Source organism: Egretta garzetta, unplaced genomic scaffold (genome assembly GCF_000687185.1).
Source record: "Egretta garzetta isolate BGI_Z169 unplaced genomic scaffold, ASM68718v1 scaffold68, whole genome shotgun sequence".
In the NCBI taxonomy this organism is placed as follows: Eukaryota; Metazoa; Chordata; class Aves; order Pelecaniformes; family Ardeidae; genus Egretta; species Egretta garzetta.
The window spans coordinates 6,401,967-6,428,551 of NW_009260774.1; the positions used below are offsets into that span (position 1 = coordinate 6,401,967).

Consider the following 26,585-nt stretch of genomic DNA (forward strand, 5'->3'; position numbering starts at 1 on the left):
ACTCTGAAGAAGTTTTCAAATCCCTCTCAACATGAGAATTGACTGTGAATTTCAAACACAGTATTGCACAGCATGTGGCATTCATTTATTATCCCAGTATTAGATTAAATGTTATGAATTAAACAAGAATGCTTTCCCCTCTGTTTGCTTAGGTTATTGTTATAGAAGACAAACATACATCTTTAATACCAGGGAAACAGGCTCTTCTCTTTCTTTTTGGACTTCATCATCTTTCCTACAGTGTCTACTTTAAAGGACAAAGGAAAACTTAATTTTTACATTAAAGAAGAAATTATTTGTAAAGACACATTATACTCCCAGGCCTCTAAGACTTGTGGTCTGAAACTGGAAACGTAGCCACAACTAATGTATTCTGAGACTAGCTCAATGTGGAGTTTTACTGAAATGTTCAGTGGATGCTCTCAAAAAATGTGGAAAGAGCTTGGTAGGAATGCAGTATGCAATTAGACTACTATCAATTTATCATGAAAAACAGAATATTGGTAGCTCCCCTTGCCCCCACTTGCTGGTTCATGTGTCTCCCTCTCTGATCCTAAAACAGGAAGAAAACACTCTGAGATTTTAATGTTAGCATTTATTTCTTTTAAATATACCATTTTCTTAGATGGGAGGAATGCTTTAGAAGTGCTAATGGCCATGGCCTGTGTTCACCTTTACGTGATACGGCGTTTCTTATAATACATCCGTATTCTGTTCATGGTGAGACCTGGGCTTTGTGCATCGTGGCAGAACTGGTCTGCAAATGTCGTGGAAGCAGCCTGCTCGCACAGATGAGCCAGTAGCAACTACAGAGAAAGTTGCCTTGCGCCTTGGCAGTACGGCTCTCATCACAGCTGTTGGTCAAGGTGGTGTTAAGAAGCATGTTCAAGTGGTAGGTATATAATGGCAATATTCAGAAGGCAATAATAAGAACTTTTATACATGAAAATAAAATATATTCTGAACAGTCAGGAATGCTAATGCTTTTCGTAGCATGATTTCATCACTAGCTTTGGCATATAGTTAACTATATTAAGTCTGTGTGGCAATAATACTCAAGGGATTTAATTGGAGTTTTGGAGACCCTGCAAATATGAGGGACAACTGCGATCTCTGGCCTGATAGAGGACTAAAAGCAGGAAATCATCCAGGGTAAGGGCTGACATATGGGCGATGCATACTCTTGAGTTCCTCTGTGGTCTAAATATACTTGCAGAGCCTGAGCTGAAACAGCATTGTATTTTTGCCTCAGTGTTAATCTGAGTTATTTGAATTTAGATATTTCTGGCATATGCTGGATTTGTGGCTCTGTTTTCAGGGCAGACGTAGCCAGAAAGCTGAGATGAAGACCAGTACCAGACTTAGTAAATGGTTTATCTGCAGTACAGGTGGTTCAAAAGTGTAAACTATATCCTTTCTAATTTATTATCATAACGTGAGTTTTGAAGCACTTGGTTCAGTCCTCACCATCTGAGAGACTGTACAAGTATAAATGGTCCCAGTCCTAAAGCGCTTGTTGTTCAGGCCCTTATTCCGGAACAGAAATCCCCACCCAAAACCAACATACTTCATATCTACCCCTGCCCATTTAATATTTTACTTAGTAGGATTGCTTATATAAACCTAAACATTGGTATGGCTGTCTTTATTTTTTTAAAGAACATAAAAATCATAGAGATTTTGCTCATGTTTTATTTCTGATTACTTCATGCTGTGGGTATTGATGAGGTAATGGAAATTTGTATCTGGAACGCTGGTGTGGGGAAAACAAATTACATGTAAAGTTTTTCATCAACTATAATTAAAGGAATGACTATTACAATCAAAATTAATTTCAGTTAATAAAGGATTGCTTTTTTTTTGTAATGTATCCGAATCACACTGTCGTCATTTTCCCTTCGTGTTTCAGAAAGCAGTTGGAAAATTGTATTTTGCTTCTTCAGTGTACCTGTCTCTAGGAGAAAAGGGAATTCAGTACTTTCTGAAGGTAGTTATATTTCTTAAATCACTGAACCAAGATGCAGTGGTTAATGTTAATATATACTTACTTAGTTTTTAAGCTTGGAGTGATCAGCAGTGCCACAAACTAATCTGTGGATTTGCCTGAGGTGGTGGTGTGAGTCTTCAGAGTGATACATTTGAAAGGCGCTCATCCATTGATTTACTGAATAAAATTTGCACTTTTAACAAAACCCTGCCTATAGCCCTAGCTAGGTAGATAATTTTATGCATATTTTTGAAGTGGTATTTTACAAAGTCTTTTCCCTTTTAATTGCTTTAACATTACTTTCTTCTTTGTGGTGTGGGTTCTTTGTTGCTTTTTTCTTTTTTTTTTTCTTCCACTCCTAATCATCTAGTATGAGGAAAACTGTTGTTTTCGGTATCAAACAAAACCTAAACCCTTCCAGAAAAAAGGGTTGGGAACAAAAGCAGTTTCATATCACCATAGACCATGAACTGTGAAAGCGACGCAAGCTCAACTAATCTTCTTGCATGTCAATACTAAATTTGTTCTGTCTCCTGGGTTTTTGTTGTTTGCTTTGTCTGTATCTGCTTGTTCTTTCCTACTGCACCCTTAGATCGCACCTCCTGTGGGCTGAGGACAAACCTGCCTGGAGCTCGTACAGCGTCTTGCAGAAAGGTGCCTTCACTGATGGATTGGATTCTTTACATGTTGTTATTCTGTTCTGGGAATCTGATCTTTGTTTTGTTGTGTCTGATAATTCACGTAATCTGCTGCCTCTCACTTCTGTAAATATTTGGTAAGGAACGTTGGGATTTTATGTTGGTGAATACGAGTAATGGTGTCTCTTTACATTACATGAAGCTCTTGAACACTAAGAGAACATAAAATACAAAAATAATAGGAAATAATGGCGCTTATGTAAAATATTGCTACTCATGAGCTGCAGTACATGCTCTGGGACGCCTGTGCCAGCAGGGCAAATCTGTGAGAGAGTCTTCCCCTTGTCAGGGGTCAGGGCCACCTTTTGGCGTGGAGGATTGTCATGGCAGTGGTCATGAGGGCCTTGATGAAGGCCCCTGGCTTTTCCCTCCCCTGCCTACTTTGCTCAGATAATCCTGCAGCAGCTGTCAGAGCTTCCCTTTGATTCCCCTGGCTGCAGCAAAGCTGCAGGGGCACTAGAAACCTGGCCCTGACCCCTGCTGAGCTGATAGAGATAAGAGCAACATCATGCCCAATGAAACCTATGTGCCATTGCCCTATTTCAGCTAAGTGAAGGCTAAGGATTTGTTTTCCAAGGACTGGCGATTTGTGCCTCTCTTCCCCATCGCTGGTCCCAGTGATGCCAGCTGCGTGTACCCCGTCCCGGGTGCCCCCACGGGTGGGGGGGTGGATTAGTGATCTGCTGTCAGCAGTTCCCTGTGATTGCATTCCCGCTTTGGGAGAGCCGGAAAGGAGGAAGCAGGTGCTTGTAGATCAGGTTATGCTCAAATTTGATTGGGACCTGCTGTCTGTGGTGGTGTGATCTACTGCAAAAAGTGTCATCAGTGGATGTCTGAGGGGGGGGGGGCTGGGGGCTACTCAGCAACGAGATCAAAAATACAGAGGTGCCAAGTTGGTCCTGTGTTATTTGGGGCTGTTTGCCAGGCTCAGTGGAACAAACACCCCTTATTTTAGTCTTGCTGTCCCTGAAGTAAACATGTCTCTTAAGAGTTTTCCTCGTGTTATTTTTAGCTTCAGCATGGATTTGTGAACCATCTATGCTTAGGATGGGTGCTCTGCAGTTGATTCGGTTCTTTTCATACACAGCACTCCCAATGAACTGATTTGGAAATGGCTTAATCTGCAGTGTGAGGAGGCTGGCAGTGAGAAGGGTAGGGGGTCATTTCAGGTGATTAAATCATTCCCTAAATACTGATAGACAGTTTCAACATATACCGCTCGGATTAACTGCCTCCACTTTATAAACGTACCTGATTATCTGTTAAAATAATTTGTTTTCCTACAGGTAAAAAAATTACTGTTCTAATCCTAAATTAATCTGGATTAATTTTTATTAGCACAGTCTACTTTCTCTTTTCATTTTGACATCAACTCTGCTAGGTAGATTCAATAGTTTTAGCATCTGAACCTGGTATGCGAGACCTTTTAAAGTGTATAGGTATTGCTGATTTGCCTTATCTAGAGCTTCCATGTCACTGCTTAATAATGTTTTTCAATGCCTAGAAATGTAGAGGAATGACATGAAGGTTATTCCTTATTATTTCAACCTACAAACAGTCTTCTTTGGGGAGCTGAACTTTGCAATACTCCCCCTCCCCGCAGCCCTTCTAACCTGCTAACGTGCAATATTAATCCCAGCATAACTGCTGAAGGGCGCGTGTAAAAGACTTACAAATGTATTTCCGCGCAGATTTGTGATGTCATGAGATTAAAAATATATATTCCTCCCTCGGTTTTTGCCGTTATCAAAATGTCAAGATCATGGCTTCGTTATTATGCGGGCAGTGTAAGCTTGGCTTTGACCCTTCCACGAGGTGTCAGAAATTTCTTTCTGAACATGTTTTAAGTTCCGAAGTCACTTAGTCTCCAAGTGTTTTCTCTTCGTCCTGATGCTGGTGGTGCTGATCTGACAAGCTGTGGGTGAAGGCAGCAGCTGGAGGGTCCCCATTCACGGTGCAGCTGGGAACCTTGGGCAGCCCTGCTCCCTTATCCAAAACCTGGGCATGGGAACCTGCTCAAAGGCACCTGAGCTGATGGTGCACCCTGTAAGAGTTAGTATGTAAGTGCTTTTTGCACAAAGTGTTACAAATACCATCGTATCGCGGAGCGCTTCGTGATTGTTTGTTCCTTTGTGTGCCTCATGGTTTCCTAATAAAAAACCCCTTAATGTGTCTGTTCTTTTCCCTTCCTTTAAAGCAGTCAGAAATATGGATTTATGTAGTGGAAAGGGGAGTCCGTCTTTTCATCCCTTGCCCTTTTCATCTCCAAAAAGTGGTAGGAAAGAAGGCAATACAAATGCAGTGTTTGAATTAATTTTTCCCCATTTTTGAAAGGGCTTTTCTCACCTATTGACTGTAGTTTGTGCTTTGAAAGATGATTGGGGGGTGTGTGTGTGTGTGTGTGTAAAATTTCTAGCGTGCCCCAAAGTGATTGTGGCAGTGCTAGGTAGGGACTAAAATCAAACCCTCCTTGGACCATTCTTTACTCAGTCTGGTCAAGCTTTACTCTGCTGTGCCAGTGGCTCTCTGCAGGTCTTCCAGATTTACAGCCCCTAATCCAGGGCAACTTTCAGGAGTCCCAGCTTGTGGTATTCCTTAAAAAAAAAAAAAAAAAAAAAAAGTTTGCCAAATGTTAAACGTGTATATTCCTGTATGTTCCTCCTGTTTGAGGGGATAATGTACAGTAGGGAAGAAGGTCTTTTTAGCCTCAGTAAAAAGCAGTTTCTTAAAAGCTTTACTTTCTAGTTCCAGTTTGACATTCCATTGGTTTTGGTGTTTGGTTGTGGGTTTGGTATTTTTGTTCTTGTTCCCTTCCCTCCCCACCCCTGCATCGTGGGTGTTGAGTTTATCCAGATTTTTCTGTTGTTGTACTGTGTTTTTCTACCTTCCACAGATTTTTCTCCTTTACTGTGGAAAATTTAACTGGTAATTCCCTCTGTTCTACGACAGTTTTGAAAATGACCCTGGGACAAATGACACAAATGATACAAAAGTGCTGTTGGTCAGGCAGCTTTGCCTGAGTCTTTGCATTGACGCAGCTGGGTACTGCTGGGTGTAATGGAGGCAAATCTACTGGTAAATGCTTCAACGGCAATATATATATATATTTTTTTTTTTTCCTCTTCTCCAGATATTTTTTAGTTTTGATATTTACTCAGATTCTACTCAGATAGTTCTTCTCTGTAGTGGTTTTAATTTTGGATTGCTGAGCAGTATTACTGACAACGCAACGCATGAAGGGATCTGCTTAGTTTTTAAAAGTATTTTTGTTAATAGTTGACTATATATTTGCAAGATCAGTCTTTTACAGAGCACCTCCATTTCTTTATTTGTTTCTTTGTTTTACCTTCCAAGACAACAGGCTAAGCACGCGGTCAGCTTTAAACCAGTGCCCGTCGAATGCACAGATGGAGAAAACCTTTTGTGTGCCTGTGCTTCAGGGAGGGAGTTCCCCCAGTGCAGATGGGTGTAAGCAGAACTCACATTTGCATTTGCTTAAGTTTGAGCTTTATTTCAAATTCTGCTTCTGTGTAAAGACCTTCTCTCTAACTCTCCGGTGATTCCCTCCTGAATAGGTGTGCAGAAGAACCAGGAGGTGAGCTACTGGTTTCAGAGTAGTGTTGTACTTTTAATTGTTGGTCTTTCAAATCCCTTCTAGAAGAGATATTCGGCAGATGTATTGTAACTAGACTCCATTGGAAAAGGTTACAGTCTGGAGAGAAATGTCCACTCTGTACTTTAAATCTCTTTCCATTTAAAGTTTCCTTTGTTGCCAAGGAAATAAAGCAATGATTATGTTATAGGGCTGACAGTTTTGTTAACGATTCATATTCCCAGAACAAGGCTAACCTCGTTAAACTCTTGAGGATGATGTAAAATTCAAGGACTCTTACTAGGTTTTTGATGGGACTAAAATAAATTCACCCCCCAAAACCCCTTTCTCAAGGGGATAGAGGAAAGGGACCCCCTATTTTATGGATTTTGGTAATTGTAGCAAGTAATTAGGCCCTCTCTCCCCCTCTGGTGATGTAAAGAGCTCCGCAGACTCTCTAAGCTGGGCTGCCTCTACTGAGGATTAAGTGTGTTGGGGTTCTTGCTGCATTTCCTGCTGCTGCTTTTTACTGCTCCTTTGACATTGTAGGTCTTCGCTGGGAGGAGGAGGAGGAGCTTTTACCTGTGCCCCATCCATAACCATCTTGTTCCTGCTTTATCTCTTCATAGCAAGAGGTGTTATTTTCACCCTTTTCTTTTTTTTTTTCCTTTGGTCCATGCACTTGGGAAATAAGACACGGAGACTGTGGTTGCTCCCTCTGTTGCAGTTACTGATGCCTGTTGGAGGGCATTGGGCTTACAGTTTTGCTACGTGCACTGGGAAGGAGGAAGAAGCAAACGGGTATCTGCGCTCATGGTAAAATGACGTTAACTCAAATATTCGTCACTTTTCCTCCCTCTTCTAATTCAGAACATCAGTGTAAGACTTGTGAGTGAGCATTCTCCAATGAGACCATGACACTACATCTTCATCCTCTTCCCCCAGCTGTTTCTGAGAAAGAGAGAGGAAGTGATATTTTTCCTTACTTTTGAAGTTGGCAAACTTGTTGATGGCTGTCTTATTGAATAAAGAGAGAACCCAAGTGGAGGCAGTCTGAATTCTAGGTTTTTTTCCTGCTCTGCTTGTTCTTAGTGCTTGTTTGAGCAGGTGGTCCTCAGTGGTATCAAATACCAAAAGCGTTTGAGATTAATGGAAAACATTCAACTGTATTAAACTGTCTCAACAGAGCATGTTACCTGTGGCTGTTTGAGGCAAGAGGGAACCTTTCTTTTATTATGAACGAAACCAAGCTTCATGACAATGCTTCTTTTGGAGCCATCAGCATCTACGCTGTCTTTCTGTGTAGCCCATTTCTGATTTAAAAACTTGAGCCTGAATGGCATACTAGCAGTATTAACAAGATCTATTTTTCCCAACTTTGTCTTAAAATATTTAGGTCTAGTCAAAGGTTGTTCTGGGGGCAAAAATGTTGCTCAGAGGGAACAAGGATAGGCAGCTCCTACAGGCTCAGTGAATTTCCGTATGAGAGAGACTTCTCCCCTTCTCTGTCTCCATTCATAATGGTGAAGTATTTTAAATCAAATGTCTAAAACATTTATTTCTCCTACGTGTATGATAGGATTCACTCCTTTAACTTGAGTATAGTTGTTATGAATAACCTTTGGAAATAATAATCTTGGAGTAAGGAGTAGATACTGACTTCTTGATTTAGGTGACCGAGATATCAAAGATGACCAAATAGCATGGCTAAAATATGCAGAATGTATTAAGTTAACCTTTGTTTTAAAAAAATCTTCCTTTGCCTGTAATACTTCATTAAAAAACTATCATGTAGAAAGATGATAAGATAAAGAGACTAGCATTGCTGATCTACTGTACATACAAATACCAGTCTTTTTTAACCAGAATAACTAGAAAAAAAAATTACAAAATCAGTGACACATCTTTTATCCTCCTTCCCCTGTTTTTCATGTTTTAAAAAACCCAAACCAAACAAAAAACCCCAGTGCTATTAACTCTGAGCTTGAGTTTCAGATGATGTCAGTTAATATATAGCCAGTAAACAGAATTAGGTTGACTCACAGCAAAGGAAGATGTTCCTTATTTCAGCTTTCAGATGCAGGAAGAAGTCAGACTGACTTTTGAAAACAGCTAAAACTACGTCAAATTAGAGAACTCAAAATATTCTGTAGAAACACAGAGAACTCAGGGCATTCTCTTTTCCTAGGTATGCGGGAGGAGAGAGACACGATGCAAGTGATGCGGTTAAATTAGGTCATGGCATGAGCTTCGGTGGGGTTTGCTAGTAAATAATTTGCACAGTGGAGGAGAGCTTCCTTCCTTAATTGTTTCCACCTGGTAGCAGGCTATTGTCAGACCGGGACCTCTCTGCCCCTTCCAGCAGCCCTTTGAATGGGAAATACACAGCGCATGGCGAGTAAGTAGTGTTTGGATAATAGCTAATTCTGTCTGGCTTCGTTTTACAAAGCTGTTTGGAAATGTGATAGAGCAGCGTTCTCCATGAAGAATACACACTTTCCCACTGCGGTCTCCTGTTTTTTTTTTGTTTTTGTGTTGCTGCTTCTGCTGCTGCAAGAACCATGGCGTGGCTTAAAAGATGAGTAAAAAAGTGTGAAGTGTTACATCAACCTTTTAAAGCACGGTGACTTCTTTGTTCTAGAAAAATGCACCCAAAAGTTGTTTAGGAGCGTGCTGCTTTAATAGAAGACAAAGAGAGTCCTTTCTTATACTCTTAATTTAGCTTTAGGAAAAGCTTCCTTTAGGAAGGAGATGGATACAATAATTTTATGCATTTGCCTTGCCTAACAAAAAAAGAGGGAGGAGAGGGCATGCATGTGAAGTGATATCGCTACCCTATCTTGAAAAAAATCATAATGAATTCTAATACTAGCACTCACTCTTTGGAAATCAGCTCGTCTCATCTAATGCAGCTGTGGAATTGCTCAGAAATTCAGTCCAGTTTAGTAGCTGAAGGCTAGAATATGAAAGTCCCTCCTTTTGTAATCTGTGCCTTTTTAAAAGTGTTACTTGATTTCTGCCTTCAAAGTCTGGAGGACTCAGAAGAAGTGAAATGGGATAAGCTTTCATCAGGAATCAACTCAGATGTGGTGTTTTGAGGTGAGTGTGTAATCTGTAGGGTTACTGCAGGCTGCCATTTTACACCTATTGTAGTTTCACAGTCTCATTTAATTTCTTTGGAGTGATGGTACTTAGCCTATTGAATAGTTTATTTGTTGATGGGCTCGGAAATCAAAAATTCAAAATTAAATTACAGCGATTAAAAATGTACTAGCAACGAGACTTTCAGCTCTGTAGACATATTAATAAATGCAATCACATCGGTTACTGACAGACCGTTGCTTGTGTTGGATGGATAGCTTTGCCATGACTGAACATGGGCATTTGCTTGTACGCCTACTGACCCTGACATGAAGTAGGAGGCAGAATAACGCGTACCGCTGGGGAAGCATCATCTGCCTGGGCTCCCCTGGCTTCCAGGAGCTGCTTGGTATTAGTTGTGGAATACTAAGCAGGGGCGAATCTGCCTCAATATGTTCAAATGAGACTGTATATTTCATTAAAGCCTAATTTGTTTTTCATGGGGAAATACCAGAGGCTTTGGCAATTATCATACTTGTAAGATTGGGAGAAGGATGCTTGGATGAAATCTAGCAAACAAGACTGTCAGTGCTTATTTAAGTAACTCCTTTGTGAATCATTTTGAACTCAATTTGCATGATTGTAGTGGACCCAGAAAACCTTTTGCAACAATTATCCCATGAAACCACTATGTAATCAGCTGGAGATAATGGGTACGCTTCTTCCAAACCTTTTTTCACGTCCATTTCTGGGCTCTTCAGGCCCTTCCTCTGCCTCCCTGGGGGTATTCTGAGACAACCTGGGGGTGCCCCAGAGAAGATACGTGAAGGACCGGTTGGTAGGAAGGAGGAGGAATGATGGCCTTTTGACATAAGGATTGGACTCTTGCAGTTTTTTAAATTTGGACAGTTTAAGGACCAAAATCTTGCAAGGTGCAGAAATCCCTCGTATTGAAGCCCGCACTGAAAATGTTCTATCTCAGGTTCACAATTTAACCTGGGAATTGAATTGAGCCCGTGTAACTGGCATGCCAAATTTTGAAATGCTTGCCAGATTAAAAAAAAAAAAAAAAAAAAAGGAAACTGGAGAGTAAGTAGTGCCAAGTAAACTCTGAAGTTGCAGCAATTTTCTCTTTATTTCAAGTAGTGGAGTAGGAAGCTGAGTCTTGAGCTATAATGAAAAAGGAGTTTGTGCCTTACAGTTAATATTGTTGGGAAGGTTATGGATTTGTAAATGACAGAGTTCAAGACTGACAGAAAAAAATAGCTTAAATCTGAAATAGCAGTACAGGCTTTTTTGGTGAGGGAGAAGTAAGGGGGAAAGTGTGCAGGAAGCTCTGTGGGACAATGTCATTTCTGTTTCCAGTTTATGGAAGTGGTTAGCAGCTGCTTATTGCCCTTAACAGTTTGTTTTTAATTGACAAGGTTCCCATCTTGAGAGTTTTTAATCGCATGCTTGTATCTCATTGAGCTTGGCTTTCTCTGAACGGCAGAAGAGGCCTGGCATATCTCTTCCACCACGGCGGCAGAAATCAAATTGCATCAGAACAATCAGACATTGTGAAGTGAGTTGTTATTGAAGTCTCTTTGCCCGAGACACAGCTGTTTCTCAAGCATATGTTATCACAACAGCTACAAGCCTCAGTAGTGCTGCATGGGAAAGAAAGAATTATTGCTGCATTGCTATTTGAAAGAGGAATAAAATCTAAGTGAACACCCATCTTCAAAGAAGTTGAAGTACAGCTTGACTTGCACTTACTGCCTTTTGGGTGTCTTCATTTTTTTTTTTTTTCATTCTGCAACATAGACTGCCTGGGGAAAAAAACTATTAAATATGCAAAGACCACTTTCAGAGATGGTGTTACTGGACTAGACAGTCTGTTCTGTGCAGATGCAATCCTGGTGTGCCTTTGCATGTATTTGTGCTCGTGCATATATAAAACTGACTTCAGAAGTTTAGTGCAGTTCTTAGTCCGCAGATGCTGTTGTAATCCCTTGATTTGATACTTGGTACCGAAGCTGGAAGTAGCTTTGTCAGTGTGCTTGTAATGTTATCGAAAACACTCCTAGTGACCTTTTTTTTTAACAATTTAGAGATAATTTAGTAATTTTTAAAGATATCATCGCTGCTATTTAAAAGATGTGTTGGCTAAACTAGAAGATATGGGAAATGTTAAAAATGCTTTGGAAACTTACAGTTGAGCACTATCTAAAACGTTTCATTTTAAACAGTGCTGGCACTTCACCTGCAGTACATCGGTTTCCTGAATTTCAATAGCCTTTGGCTTGATCCCTCCATGAACAACTGAGCCCCGCCAGTAGCAGAGCAATCTTATCAAATGCATTGCCAGGCTGTGCATGCATTTCTGTCTTGTGATACTGTTGCATCCAGTAATTTTTCTAAAACTGTACTTTCATATCTAATATTCTTGGTTAGTAATTAAACGAATATCCTCTATAAATGTGATCTTTTTGTTTCCACTTCGTTGCTGTTGTGTGTAGCTGTGCAATTGCATGGCCTACTTAATTTTATGGTTTATGGACAATCTTTCTTCAAAGGATTTGGGAATCCATCTACCAATTAGATAACATCTATTTTACCATTACTCTCATATAATTGTGTATGGTAACATAAAACTGAGACTCCTAAAGCAATTTGATTATTCATTCAGATAAGAAGCCTTACCATAAATCCTTGTTGATAGTGGAATGGAAACAGAGTGGGTTTAGCAGCTGAGGTGGATGAACAGTTGCTCCAACCTTCTCTGAGTGCTACAAAATGGTTTCCTAGAAGGGAATTCCTGTAGGGTACTGTATGGCTGTGTGGTCTTTGATGATTCCCCCCCTGCCCCACCCCGGGAAAAAAAGATTTCTTGGAAAGATAGTGACCTTGTATCTCTTGGGTAAAAGCATTGTTGTCCTCTCCTGGAAAGCAAAGGTGTAATGAGGAAATGGGTGTTGTGACAAGGCCTCTGCCTTTATGCTGTGGAAGGATGTGTGCTGCAGAGGAGATGGGGATAGGCAAAGTCCTTTAAGTGTTCGTTGTTTGCTAGTGAAGGGAAAGAAAGGTTGCAGTATATAGCATGAGGAGTGCACTTGACCTTAATGATGCTGATGTCGTTACAAGGAAAGACAAAGGTGCCCTTTTCGATGTAAGCATCTTTCTCTTGAACCTTTAAGTTTCACAGTTGGTGGGAAGGGGAGGAAGCTGCATGTGGCTGCTTAATTAATTAGCAGAGAATGTAATTGTGACTTGTATTCTTGATTTATGGTTGAGCACTAGTAGTGAGTGGCAGCCTGAAGAATGCTCTTACAAATATAGCCTGTCTCAAACTTCACAGCAGGGCTTCAGCTTGTCTTTAGCATCTGCATTACGTGCGTTGGGTGGATGCCCAGGTTGTCAGAAATGTTGGTGACTCTGCTCTCTGCATCTTCATCACCGCATCAGGAAACCGAACCAGAAATCAGGAGGCCAGCCTGGCTTTCTGGTTTCTCCTCCTGCCTTGCCTTTGCTTTTGGTGACTGGAGGCATCCTTGATTACAGCTGCAATCTGTGCTCTCTGCTGTCAGAAGGGGTGTGCTTGGATAGCAGGGAAGGTAGCAGCCTGATTCCCACTTGCTGCCTTCTGGAGGTGAGGTGGAACAGAAGAGAATCAATTAAGAGATAAAAAGCACTTTTAAAAATAAACTGAGTAGATAGAACTCCCAAAAGAATGAAACTGTTTGCAGGACATGATGAAGGTTTCAATATTTGCATAATTGCATTAACGTGTAAATTAAACTAATTTCTTGCCTCACAGTGAGAGAGGCTGGTTTTAAATATTCTATGAAACTTTTGCTTAATATTTGATAGTGAAAGAATTTTTTTAGAGCATGTAATTGAGTTGGATTCATGGATAAACAAGTTAAAAGTGATTTCCATCTATGTTTCTTGTTCCACATAAATCCCCAATTTTCTACACTCGCTTGAGTACTCTTAGCACTTTAGAGGTAAAGCCTTTATTTTACCTGACATCAGAACTGCTTTCTCAGTGAAAGAGGATTCTAATATTAAAGAATCATTGCTTCTGCAGTAAGAATATTGTTTAATTGAAAATCCTGTCTGTAAATACTAATTCATACTTCCAGGTGACCTCCAGGTATGCTTTGAATCTTATTGTCAGTATAGAAGACTACTTAAAGACGAAAGACAAAGAGAGCATTTCTAGAGGAACCATGTTCATAGCTTAGTTACCTGAAGATAATTTCAGCTGTATCACGTAAGACTCGGTGTCCTTGATACACGATAGTAGCATTTTCTTCCAATTTTGCTTTATTTTGCAAGACTGTTAATTGATGTATTTATGCTTTGTGGAATGCTAGGCATAGACCTGCTGCATATTATGTTTTTATAGGCTTCTGCTATTTTGCCAGTATTGTTGCCACCAGTAATGTAAGATTGATTTGAAATCGCATCTGTACTATGCCAGTGGGTAGTGCATCCGATCTGAACATGAGGAGCTAATCCATTTTTGTTCTGAACTCAGGGAAAATAAAGCTTTTTCTGAAAGAAGACCTGATCTACTAGAATGTTAATTACCTTTAAAATGTCTTGCAGAGCTGCATGAACACAGCTTAATAATTATGCAGATTCAATCAGAAAAGAAATGTGTTAACCTCCTTGATACAGGAAGCCTTGCATAGTTCTTGAGCGCAAAGAGATTTATATCACACTGTCCATCAAGCTAGGCTTCCGTGGATTGTTCTGAGCTGCAAGCACAGGGATCGGCTTTGAAAATGGATAGTTTCACAATTGCTTCAAAGGTAGCTTGCAAATGAAGTGGTAAGTTTTAGTTAAGGAAGGTACATCAAAGGTTTATGTGCTTAAAGGAATCTTGGAATTGCTAAACTGTCATGTTTGGGGATATGTCCTTGAAGGTAATTAAAAAGTTAACCCTTATCAGCATTTTGCATTGCAAGGCAAGCCAAATCCTTGCTGGTGTATCACATTGCCACTGTTCAACGTGGACGTATCGGAAAGTGCCTCGCTAGGAATTAGTGGGTATGGTGTAGTGTCTCAATCATCCTTTGGAAATTGTGCTTACTAAGTACAATAATGTTCTTGGTGAGGAGAAATAACATGCTATCAGGAAATAACTGAAGAAAAGTGCATAGTATACCGTATACAAATTGTAGGGGGAGGCAAATTCTTGGCAAGAAGTTTAGGAATGTTTCCATTTAAGACTGTAAACGTCCAAACAGCTTCTTTTTTTCTTTTTTTTTTTTTTTCCTTCCAAGAGGGAAAAGAAACACTTTCTTCTCAAAAATTGTTAAATGTTTTGTCCTATTTTGTAAAGTAAGGACTGTTGCTGTTGACTGTCAACTGGTGAATGTAAGATCTCGCCTCTCATGGCTATGGTACTTAAGATATCATGTACTCTACATGTTAGTCACAGTTCGAAGTTCCTATCAAGGAAGCCAGCAAATGAGGAGATAAGGCTGTGCTTAAAAATGTACAAAAATGATTGTAGACTCATTTATCTGACTGCTCTGGTGCACACTGCATTAAAGTACATCATGAATAACTGCATCATGGTTCATGTAGGGTTTAACATTCTTAGGTTAGGCTTTTATCAAAGGCATTAAAAGAATGAATAGCTATCGTATGTATAAATCATATGGATAAGCAGAACGTAAAGCAGAAGTGAAGTATGCTGTGCACCCCTTAGTGGCTAATCTGCAAAGGATAACAGTGTATTTCCCCTGGAGGATTATATAGCCACCCCTTCAGTTCGCATAGGTCCCATGCTGAATCTTCAAGCTTCAAGTCCTATTTGTTTATTTATAACATCCTATTTATTGTCCAAATTTGGAATTATTCTATGAGAATAATGCAGTTTTCTCTGTTAATGGCCAGTGCCTAAAAATAGTTAGGAAGAGTAGAGTACACTGCTGTCACGATATTGATTTGTTTCCCCCCTCCCCCTCCTTTTTTTTTCTTCTAATTTTGTATTGGGTAAAAAGAGATCTGATTAACTTGTCTGGTGTATACTTGGAACACAACCAATTAAGACACTTCTCTGGTAGAGTTTGGAAACAAGAGAAAGCACATTAAAGGTATGGATGGATGGTTAACTGGTTTTCCAAGACACGTTGAGAACAGTGAAGAGAAGTAGCTATAGAAATGTATTTTCACCTCCCTTGCTTTGGATTAGGGACCTATGACCTTTATTTTTGATTGGTGACCTTTCAGCTGCGCTTCATATTTATGTCATCAAGTTCAATCAAGATCTAGATTTTGGTCTTGATTTCTATGTTACTGTACTGCTATACTGAGCCACTCCTTAAATCTTTTGAAAGAACAAAGCTAACTACAAGGATAGAGTGATTTATTTGTTAATGGTATTCCTTACCATTGCTAGGTGGTCCCTGCCACTGTGTCTGAGTGACAAAAATAGCTTGTGTTTGTCTGCAAAGTCTGCAAGAGAATTTGCAAATTGGTTTTGAGATGCAGGTATCTCCTGCTAGCTGTTACATTGAGTGTGTCTTCAGGAGAAGCACCCAAACATCAATCCGCTTGGAAGGGGACCAGGCTGTTTCATTTTGAGGTTTTCTTCACTTTGGAATTTACTTAGTCTCTTTTTCCCTTTGACTGATGTGCAGTAGTCCAAACTAGGATTAGCTCTGAGGCAGACTGCAAAGTCTTTCTGTTTTCCCAGGCTTTAGGAAGAGACGGTCCTGTTGACTCTACTCTCCTTAACCTCTGTTCTTATCCATGGTCAGTGTATTCTGCAGGTTTCTGGCAAGCAGCACACGTTATGGAAGAGAATTTATTAGCCAGTAACCTTTTTCATGAAATGCTGAGCCTCTGGCTATGTATAAATACATATCCCCGTACTTTATCCTACCTGGGGCAATGTCTGTCTGAAAATTACTGGGGGGAAAAAAAAAAATCTTATTACTCACTGAATCTGGTTTTTATGATAATAGAAAGCAAATTGTAGTGAAGCAAAAAGAATGTAGAACTTTAAACCGTGAAATGAAATTAAAATTAATCAAGAGGAGTGGTATTCTTCCTGCGTTCTCCTTCTGCCTGTGATGTTAAGATCTGAGCATTAACATGAGATGAGGTTGTGGGCTGTGCAAAGACTTAAAACTGTTTCCTCTCGTACCATCATTTTCTCCCGTTTCAGTTAAACGAGTGAAATGAGGACTGATCAAGTCTCTAATGCTCCCTCTGTAATCAAGTTCTGTATTTGAATTATTACAAACTTGGCTAAGAGGCGTCTGTGACTGCACTGATATTTTGATAATATGAAGGTGCTTACAATCCAATTAACGCATACTGCATTTTTCCTCTCTCCTGCTGGGAATGAAAATCTGGGGCTAATAAAATGTTTCCTGACCTTGAGGAAGAGAGTGTAGTGTTTTATTTCTTGATAAAGATGTAAGTATGAGTGATGATTTTTGCTGATTTTGTTGCAATAAAATTTGAGAAGAATAGTAAATGACAAAATTTGTGAGAAAATATGCGTAAGAAATTTGACCCTGCCTATCCTTTTTTTCCTTAGAATTGTCAGCTATTTGTTGCAGTAATTGTCCATGAAGGAGTAAGATTAAAAAAAAAGTGTTTCCTTTCTACAATATGTAACTAAGACAATAGAAAGGTTTTTTGGTTTAATGGACTTTTCTATTCAAAATTTGTACTTAAAACAGTGAATGAAAAAATACTTAGTATAATTGTTATTGTTTTTTTGTATATACAGCAACAGGGAATTCCACTTTGCTGCTTCTTACACAGGTAGTAAACAGAAAACAAGGAAAGTGAACGTGCCAGGCTTTAAAAGTTTGCTAAAAACCTTCTGTAAACTGCTTTTCTTTTTTTCTGCTGTGATTTCCCAGATACTTTTTAATTTAGTGGTGCTTCCAGCTCTTCCGGGCTGTTTTGAGTTAAAGTGCTTTCCTTTGGAGCTTGCAATGACAACATAATGATGTCTGCCTACAACTGAGGTTGAATTAGGAAGTGTTGATTCACTTACAGAGTCAGGAGAAATGCCCAGCTGAAAGCATTTGAGCTAGTAGATTTTTAGCTTTTCATAATGACTGAAGGAAAAAAAAAATCATAGCATGTTCTTCCTTCCTGGTTATGCAGCTCAGATTCCTTAAAAACAAAGGTTATCCTGGTGTAGCTAAGGTCCTCCTAAAGCAGCAGTCTTCTCAGCTGTGGGTGGTATGGGATGGGGATGGATGGAGATACAGATGCAACTCAAGCTGGGGAGCTGTGTGCCAGTCACTCTGCATTTTTCCCCCCTCACTGGCATCCACTTCTTTGAAGAGCTGGCTCCAGATTTTGTCAGGAGTCCCATTTGGCCTCCATTCAAATCTGATCAAATAAAGATGAGAGAGAAATTTATGTCTTTGCTATACCAGACGTTCTCTTGCACGTTTTGTTTTTAGTGGTTGCCACACAGTATTTGACAGGAAACTGTCTTAAAAAAGGTATTTGCACTGAGTGCTTGACGTCTTCTCCAGTGGTCCTTGAACTCCGGTGTGGAAGGTGGGGACATCTTCCATGTCTTGTGAAACAGTAGCTCCTTCTGAGCCCTAAAAAAGGGATTAGTGCTGTAGTCACTGTTCAAAAACATCAAAAATACTAGCTAGCACAGCCTTCTGGCGATCCTAGAAGTGAGAGGGTGGTGACCACCAAAGAGTGAGACTTGAAAGGTATCTGGTTTTGTTCTGATGCGTAGGAGACAATGGCTTGTGGCCACCTCCATCGATTTTTACTTTCTGTGGGTTAAGGAGGGCAGGATGAGAGGAGGAGTTCCGGAAGGAGCCCTTTGTTCCCAGACTCCTCTGGCATTTAAGGTTATGGAGAGCACATCTACACCGGAGATGATAACTGGGCAGGAACTATGACTTTTTTGCTGCTATATTGTTTTTAGGGTTGGTGGAGGAAGAGAGAAGGGATGCTAGTAAAAGGTGTTTTCCTCCCAGGGAGGATGTTTTTCCTGCCTGAACCTGTGACTACAGCTGGAGGGAAACAGAGGCCGTAGAGCTTGCATGAGCAGCGTTTCTCCAGTAGAAAGAGCGGATCTGTAGGTTCTGATGCAGTTACGCTAACATGCAACTATCAGCTGGGGCTGGTATCTCCTAAAATTCTGTGTTCCCACCCTGATTGCTCCTTCTTTCCAGCTATCAGCAATTAGGCTGTCAGCTTCTGTCTATAGGTAAATGGTAACTAGTTTGGTTCCCCCTTCTGGGGTGGGTGGGAGATGCAGATGTGGCTAAAGCAGTGTCCTGCTCGTGTTTATTTAAACGAATGAGTTTCTGACAAGGGAGGGCAATGTTTACCAAGAAGGACAGAAAGATTTTGCTAAATGTCATCAACTGCCTGTGCTCGGAAAGTGGAGGGAGGGAGGGATTCTAGCATTTGTTATGTGTGATGCGAACCTGCAGTTCTGGTTGATTTTGCTAGGGTGAGGGTCAAAGGCTACTTCTGGATACATTTTGGGGGCTTTGAAGTGGTGGCATTACTTGAGTCAGTAAGTGTTGCCCACGTAAAGGTTATGAGGGTCAATCACGTGACACAAGACTACGTAAAAATTAAATAGACGTTATTTAATGTAATGATGTTATGCCTGGTACACTCCTCTACTCACTGAGAAACCTTTGGTGGTGGTCTCACGGCCTGTTCAGATAAGAAAACCAAACCTTTCCCTGCTTTTTCATGGTTTGATGCAGTTCATCTGATTTTTAGCTTGCTATTATCATACCAAAATAAAGAAAAGTTAATTTGTGTACTTAATGTTATGTCTTTGAAAACAAATTTGTAATCGTTATTCAGGTCATCAGTTACGGCTCTGAAGTTCTAACGTGTGTTAGAAAATGTTTTAATAGAGATACTTATTTTTGTATTGTGCTTTTCAAAGGCAGTTTTTAGCAGATCGGTAGTTCTTGAAAATCGTGCCCCTGATTTCTTGACTGAGACAACTCCATGCTCAGCTATCGCCTAACTTTCTACCACGTCTTTGAAATAGATGATGTTGGGATGGAAGTCATTCTCTGCAAACGTAGCATTTCTTGTAAGGTCCTCTGAAGTGGTTAAGTGGTTTAAAATATTGTGTTCAGAAGAGGACTGTTTTTCTCATAAGCACAAAAAGTAGAAGTAGCAATTTTTTTCTTTGTAATGTTCACAGAACAGTATCAAAGAATTTGATATATGATTAAAAAGCAAACATGCGGAAGAACAAAAATATAGAAGAAGGCTTTGACGGGCTTTTTTTTCTTCTGTGCTCTTATACTAACAGGCAGGAGCAGTGCTCTGAGCCTTATCTTGTAGGGATTTACACCTGATAGGAAACCAGAGTGCATTTTGAAGGACAGAAGTACATTGTTGTCTTTGGAACAGTTACTAAGCCTGGTAGCAGCATGACTGTTTACAGGGGATAATGCCTCCGGGCTTTAGGCAAAGCAGTATGGAGGATGCGAGAATAACTGGTCCTGGGAGACGCCAGAGAAAGCTGGAGCCTGTCAGATAGGCTTCAGCATCCCACCACATCTGATCCGCACTGAAATCCAGCAGAAATAATGGTGCTTTGTAACTCAGGTAACAAGAATTTAGGATCCAGTGTTGCTGTTTATTTCTTTCCTGAAGTGGTCTGTTGACATCTATGTTGTTTCTTTTGTGTGCAGATGTGACTCTCTGGGGCTATGCGGAAGGCTGGTGGTGAGATATAAATGTTACTGTTACTGTGTCTTTGGCTCTTATGTTTCTTATTTAACCCTTTTGAACTCTTCTAATGGGAGTTTTTCATGTGAAAGATGTATTTAATTTCAGAAATTCAGCTATGCAATTGCATTAGCCTTATTAATGTTTTTGCAGTAGTAGTGTAACGTGATTTTAACAATAATGGGATTTGCAGCTCTGGGCTGCAGGTTTTAGTCCTGCAGTACTACTTGGAAATAAAACTACCTAAAATGATTAGTAAAATTATTTATATATTCATTAAACATCAGGTGGGAGCCAAGATTCCTGTCCCATGGGCAAGCACCCTGCTCCTCAGGTGCTTGGCTCGACAGCCCTCCCAGCTCTCTCCCCTCCTTTTCTTCCTCTCCTCTGACTCTGTGTGTTTAGTACGGCTTGGCAATAGCTCTGGCAGGAAGGACTCTGTCCCCCGCTGACCCCTGGAAGGCCTTCGAAGCCCTGTGGCGCCACGTCCTCCCTTGCGAGACTCAGTCTCCGCGTGCTGGGCAGCCGCCGGTGGTTCTCTGAAAGGGTTCATTTTTGCATGAACTGAAGGAGTGAGACGTAATGTTTTATTTAGCCCTCAGTTTACATCTATGAAAAGTGTGAAGGAGGAATCCAGTTTATGCTGACCTAGAGTAGAATTGGAGGGGAAGAAAATAAATCTGTTTTTCAGTGTGGCTCTGCCACTGAACTTGAGGTATGGTAGGGCCTCCATCCCATCCTTTCATTCAACTTGAGCTCCTTTGAAATAATAGGCTTTTCAAGTTGTTGATAGCAGTGGTATACTTATAATTCTCTCAGTCTTCAGATACTTTGAAATCTCTTGCACAGAATGGAAACAAGAAACAGGTCAGGTAAATATTTTGAAATAAAATGCCTAACCTTAGCTTTGACCTTCCTTATGCTAACAAAGACCTTTCACTGAGAAAGCATTCTCCTCTCTTCAAAGGTGCGCGCGAGGTGATTCCACTTCCACACTGTATTTCACATAATCTTGTGTTTGCCTGCGTTTGTTCCCCCGCTGCTTCTTCCTCTTCAACTCTGAACAAGTTGAAGTGACTTTTCATTGATTTATCTGTACAGGGAATCCTGTGCAGGTAACATAATAGTCCCGGTAGGCATGACAACTTACACTTAAAATACATTCTTTCATACAAAAATGACACTAATATGAGAGTAATATTAATAATTAAAGTCTTTCTGAAACACTGTTTTGAAATTGGTTTGAACCCACACTCAATTAAGACAACTATGCTGAGAAACTTTACGGTTTGATTCATGGCTTTGAACTAGTAGCTCCTACCCAGTCTACAAAAATAGCTGTGCTATTATTTCATTAAAGGTAAACCAAAAATTTCATCCTAACCTACATAGAAAGAGGCGGATGCTTCTGTGGCAATGTAAGTCAAATAAAGGAGAGTATAAGGCTGGTTATGCTTTCACAGTGGCATCAGTTCAGAGCTGCGTAAAAATGGGAGTGTGTGGGAGCAGCCAGAAATTTGTATCGGAGATGGAAAAGGTCACCTTTCTGCATTGGAGTGTGTAGGGATGCTGAGTACATTTAAACATGGGGTTGCTAGTTAGCTGGTGATAGAGGGTCTGATTCCGACGTTGAGTTCTACTGCTGTAAATTAAGTTTATTTTGAAGGGTGGCAGGGTTGGATTTGCACTTTTGTTAGTGAGGGAAACTTCTGGCTCAGCATTTGCTTTTTAATGCCAAAATCTTGTCTGCAGGGGGAAAAGCTTCTGTCACTCTCTAAGTCCCCAGATGCTATCTTCTGGAAGAAGGTAATATACAGATGCAAGAGAACTGTTCTTGGAGTACCAGCTGCAAAAGGCTGTATGTAAAAAAAAAAAAAACCAAACGTTATGGATATCTAGTATATAAAGAAAAGGGGAGACAAATACACTGTTCTGCTAGAAAATATTAAACTGAAGCACTTTCAAGGCCAAGAAGGACTATCTAAGTAAAATCAGAATAAAAGTATATTTTTACATAAATTCACAGTGTAAGGCCAGAAAGGAAAGTTAGGATGTCCTGTGATCTGAAGTATATTAGGCACTGTTAACTTTCACTCAGTTATCCCTTTTGTAAGACATTAAATGACTGGACAAAAATATAATCTAGGTTTATGGAACGCTGCTGCTTGAGTACCTTGCTGTTTTTTTATTTTTTATTTTTAATCAAGACTTGCAGTCTGCACATCTGTGGCTCCTAGAAAGCTGAAGACAGATATATTCACTACCTCACCTAATGCATAATTTCTGCAGTTATGAACATTCCCACCCACCTCACTTTTCATCTTTCTTCCTATAGAGTGTAAAAGAGGTGAATTGGTTTCTGGACCATCTTTCTGCAAGAATCTATTCTCGGGGTTTTGGATGAGCTCTGCATCTATGCTAAGGGACATTGGTGGTTAGGGAGGTGTCTGGACAGGGTGTGAAGTGAGTTTAGGAGGTGGGTTGTGCTTATGAGGGCTCTCCTTGCTGTTTTGCTGTTCCCTCCTCCAGAGGAAGGTCAAATTTTGTTCCAGAGAGGACCAACTTGTGCCCTGGCACAAGTTGAAGAGCCAAATTGTCTTTCCTCTACTTCTCTTGAAGTGCTCCTCAGTCTTCATTTCATGAGCTCTCTCAGAGGACAGGAGGGGAAAAGGGGAGTTAGATTTGCCTTATAAATACAGCAAGTTTCTATTTAGTTGATGTTAGAGTTGCAGTATCTATAGCATGAGTAATTAATTAACAATAATAATTGAAGCTAAACAGTACAATTAGAGGGCAAGATTTCACAATCTGACTCTATGGGGGAGAATTAGTACATCAGGTAACAAACCAATCACAACACTGCATCAGGTTATTAAAAGTCCTAATGATATTTGCTGTTTATTTACGTCCAAAACATAAATCCAAGCGTAAAAGTCTGGTTTCCACAGAAGAGTGTCAGACTCTCAAAGCAGTGCTCGTGTGTAGTTTCATTTCCTCTGCACCTGTGCAATGTCTTGGTGTCCTAGAAGTTGTTAACTTCAGACTATTTCCAAACTTAAGCAAAATGTAATAACCCTATTGAATCCTGAGGAGGAAAAATGTAGTATTTCATTTGCATTTACTTCCTTTTTTTTTTTTCCCCTCTTGTTAACATACAGCTGTAGAGGGGGAAGCTTCACAGCCTTCATCAAGCCTGCTCTGAAGGCAGCTTCCAGGTCAGTGGTAGAGGACCGTGTGTGTGACATCCTGCCTGGGTCCCTGCCAGCCTTTGATGCCGGGGGGGCAGAGTGGTGAGCGTGTGCCTGGGGGTGTCCCTAGTGCCCCGTGTACCCAGGGTATGTGGGCTCTGTGGACCTGCAGGATGTGTCCCGGCTGTGTCAGGGTGCGTGGGCACCTGGTGGGTGAGGATGGTCAGGAGACCTCCGGTCACCTTCCTCACTAGGGTGTTTCTTGGGAATAAGGATAAGAGGAGCCTTTGAAGGACTAGGAAAATGGATGTGCGTGGAACTACACAAATTGGTGGAGGAAATCAAAGGCAGGTGCTATCAGCTGAGCTGATTTCTAGCCTTTTTTTTTTTTTTTTAAACTGGGCTTTAAGATCAGTATGCCTTTTTAGAAGATGAAGGGAATCTCTTAGTGATGAGATTCAGCATTGCTGCATAAGCAGGCACTGCAGTGGGGGTTTTTTCGTGTTTTTATGAGTAAACTACATTTCTCTGTGGTTGCTGACTAGCCTTCACTTTTAATCACACAGGAATAAAGGTACATCAAATATTATGCAATAGAATAGGGCAAATAAAATAGAAGAACTGATGTTGAAGACATGACATATACAAAGGAGGGAGCTTCCTATACTGTTTTACCGTATAATTCTGTGTAGAGCTTTTTATTACAAGATATGTTTTTACTTCTTGACAATGCAGGTTGTCGAAGACACTCAGCTGATATTGCCTCTCATCTTTCTATTTGAAACAAGAGTCTGTTAAAATCACTTGTAATTTTAGGTGAGAACTAGAATATCTATTTTATCAGGGCTTTCAGCCAGAAGCAGCCATGGAGCTGAATCAGTGCTTGATACTTCATGTTGCATGAAAAAAGACTTGAGAAATATTGAATGAGAGAATACAGATCTTTCAAAATGTGGAAGATAGCATTTGCAACAGTCACATAGTCCAACATATTACCCTCCCAAATGTCCAAAATAATTTACATCTAGGGGATAGAAATGCTATTTCTTTTTTGTACAATGAGCAATATGAAAAAATGGCTATTAGTTGTCAGAATGACATGGTAAATCTTGTTTGTCTGCGTTATTGAATAAACGTTGCTGCAGCACAACACTCAGATTTTACAACACTTAAATTTTACTGATAATGCTTAGAAGAGAAGTTTTATTGTGGATAAACATGTTTGCTGTGATGTGCTGAGACTCCAGAAAATCACTGACGTGTTGCATTGTCTCTATCAAACCCCAAGTTAGTCCTCTGGTACATACTCATGTGATTTGCAGAGGAGTAAACAGACTGCTTTATTATCTTGCCAGATACTTATTTTCTGCGAAACTGGTGGAAATGCTTTCTGACACTTGCTAAAAAGCATCTTTAAAGGATTTTTCCACTTCTCCTTTTCTTCTTTCTCTCCTGGGACAGCACTCTAAATGATAATCTCAACTGCTCATTGATGGTGATAAATTCATAATTTTTATAGTGAATCCCATCATCCTGAGCTCAACCACTGGCAAAACACTGCTTTACAACACTTGAGTGCTATCTATTCTTGTCATCTCATGCAGTACTATCCTATTTCATTTAATCTCATTGGGATTGATTTTTGAGTAAGCAGATGGCTTAGTCCTCTAGGAGTCCATAAGGAGATGCCTTGCCAGAAATACTCTGTCATGACATTTAACTTTGCTGCGATCTGAGTGTTTGTAAGGGTACATTCAGCTTTTTTGTGATGTTCATCAGGAGGGTTTCACTGCTGATCCTCGCTCGTAAATGGAGACTGCAGTTCTGTTGCCGGATGCCTTTCAGAGCAAAGCCCGTTTGGCCGACAGGATGCTGGTTCCACGGCTGCGGTTGCGCAGGCTGCTCGGGCGGTCTCGCTGAAAGCTTAGTGCTCTGTCTGTTTTGAGGACGTGGATGTACTTCGTGCAGCTAGTATGAACTGCAGAAAAACAGTTTAAAAAGGCAACCTGGATTAGCAACACTTTATTTTTTATTTTTTTTTTTAAACACAATGGTTTCTCACAATATAATGATTCTAAGGTGTTATTGTTTTATTGCCTAAATCGTTACTTAGAAGAATCAGGAAATATTGTAAAAAGTGTTTCGTTCTCTTTGACCTGTAACTATTATGATGTATTGGATAGTAACTAAGTATACAACTATTTAGTATGAAATGTAACTTTTTATTAAAGACGGTGGTTCTTCCAGTGTTTACATATATACAGTCTTCATTTTTACTTTGTTAGAAAACAGTGAATGACTCTTCTAATCGCAAGATTTTTTCCTAAATTTTTTTTGAGCCTATCTTTTATCAGGCTACTTTTGCTTAAATATTGTTGTATTGCAGTACCTTGGATATTATTTTACTATGTTCTTGAGGCAATGAAGGCCAACCGCATACTGTTTTGTATTGGCAAAAGCACAGCCAGAAGGCCAAGGGCAGTGATGGCTTCCATCTACTTGGCACCTGAGAGCTTGCACCTGGGGAATTGCATCCAGTTTGGGGCTTCACAGTCCAAGAAAGGATTTTTGAAGAAGAGCAAGTCCAGCAGAGGAACGTTGAGATTTTTCGGGGTCAAGGATGTAAGTGTAAGGGAGGCTGAGGAAGCTGGGTTTGCTCAACTGGAAAATGAGAGGACTAAGGGGGATCTGATTGCTGTCTTCAGCTATCTAAAGGAGGGCATGTAGAGGAGATGGATCTTCTTGGAGGTGTATAGTGAAAACAGAAGATAACAGTCACATGTTGTAGCCAGGAAATTCTGATTAGGTAAGAGGTAAAAAAATATTCACAGTGTGAGTGGTTAAGCACTGGTAGAGGTTTCCCAGGTTTCTCTGTTCTTGGAGCTTTAAGTAGACTGATTAGAGTATGGAGCAAACTGATATTTCTCTGAAATTAGCCCTACTTGGACGAGATGACTTCCAAAGGTCTCTTCCAACCTAAAGTACTTGACGATTTGTTGAGTATCTATATTAATGATGGAATTTTTTTTTTTAGTTCCAGTTGTTTTGCATATTCTGAATAACTAAGAAAAATTACATTTATGAGAACTTTCCTCCTAAAGTCTATTTACCAAAGGAGGTATTTGTAGTGAAGGGACTAGATCTAATTGATTTTGCTTACCCATGTCCCTCCAGATTTATTCGTGTAACTAGAAGAGATCACACTTTCATTTTACTGATGGACTGGAAAATAAGCTCTCCTGTTTCTGCAACTCCCTGTGGGTTCATCAGTTTTGAATAAATTAGTAACTGAATGGAGCTATTTGCATGAACGAAGATAAAAAATAATA

The 26,585-nt window shown here is 40.1% G+C and overlaps 1 protein-coding gene across 1 annotated transcript in view; it reads left to right on the plus strand.

Moving 5' to 3' along the window:
* Positions 1 to 763: 763 nt before the first annotated feature.
* Positions 764 to 26,585, plus strand: part of TMTC2 (transmembrane O-mannosyltransferase targeting cadherins 2) — a 246,136-nt gene continuing 220,314 nt past the window's right edge. The window contains exon 1 of the mRNA XM_009646330.1: positions 764 to 892. Coding sequence (XP_009644625.1) covers positions 764 to 892 — 129 coding nt within the window. The remainder of the gene's footprint in view (positions 893 to 26,585) is intronic.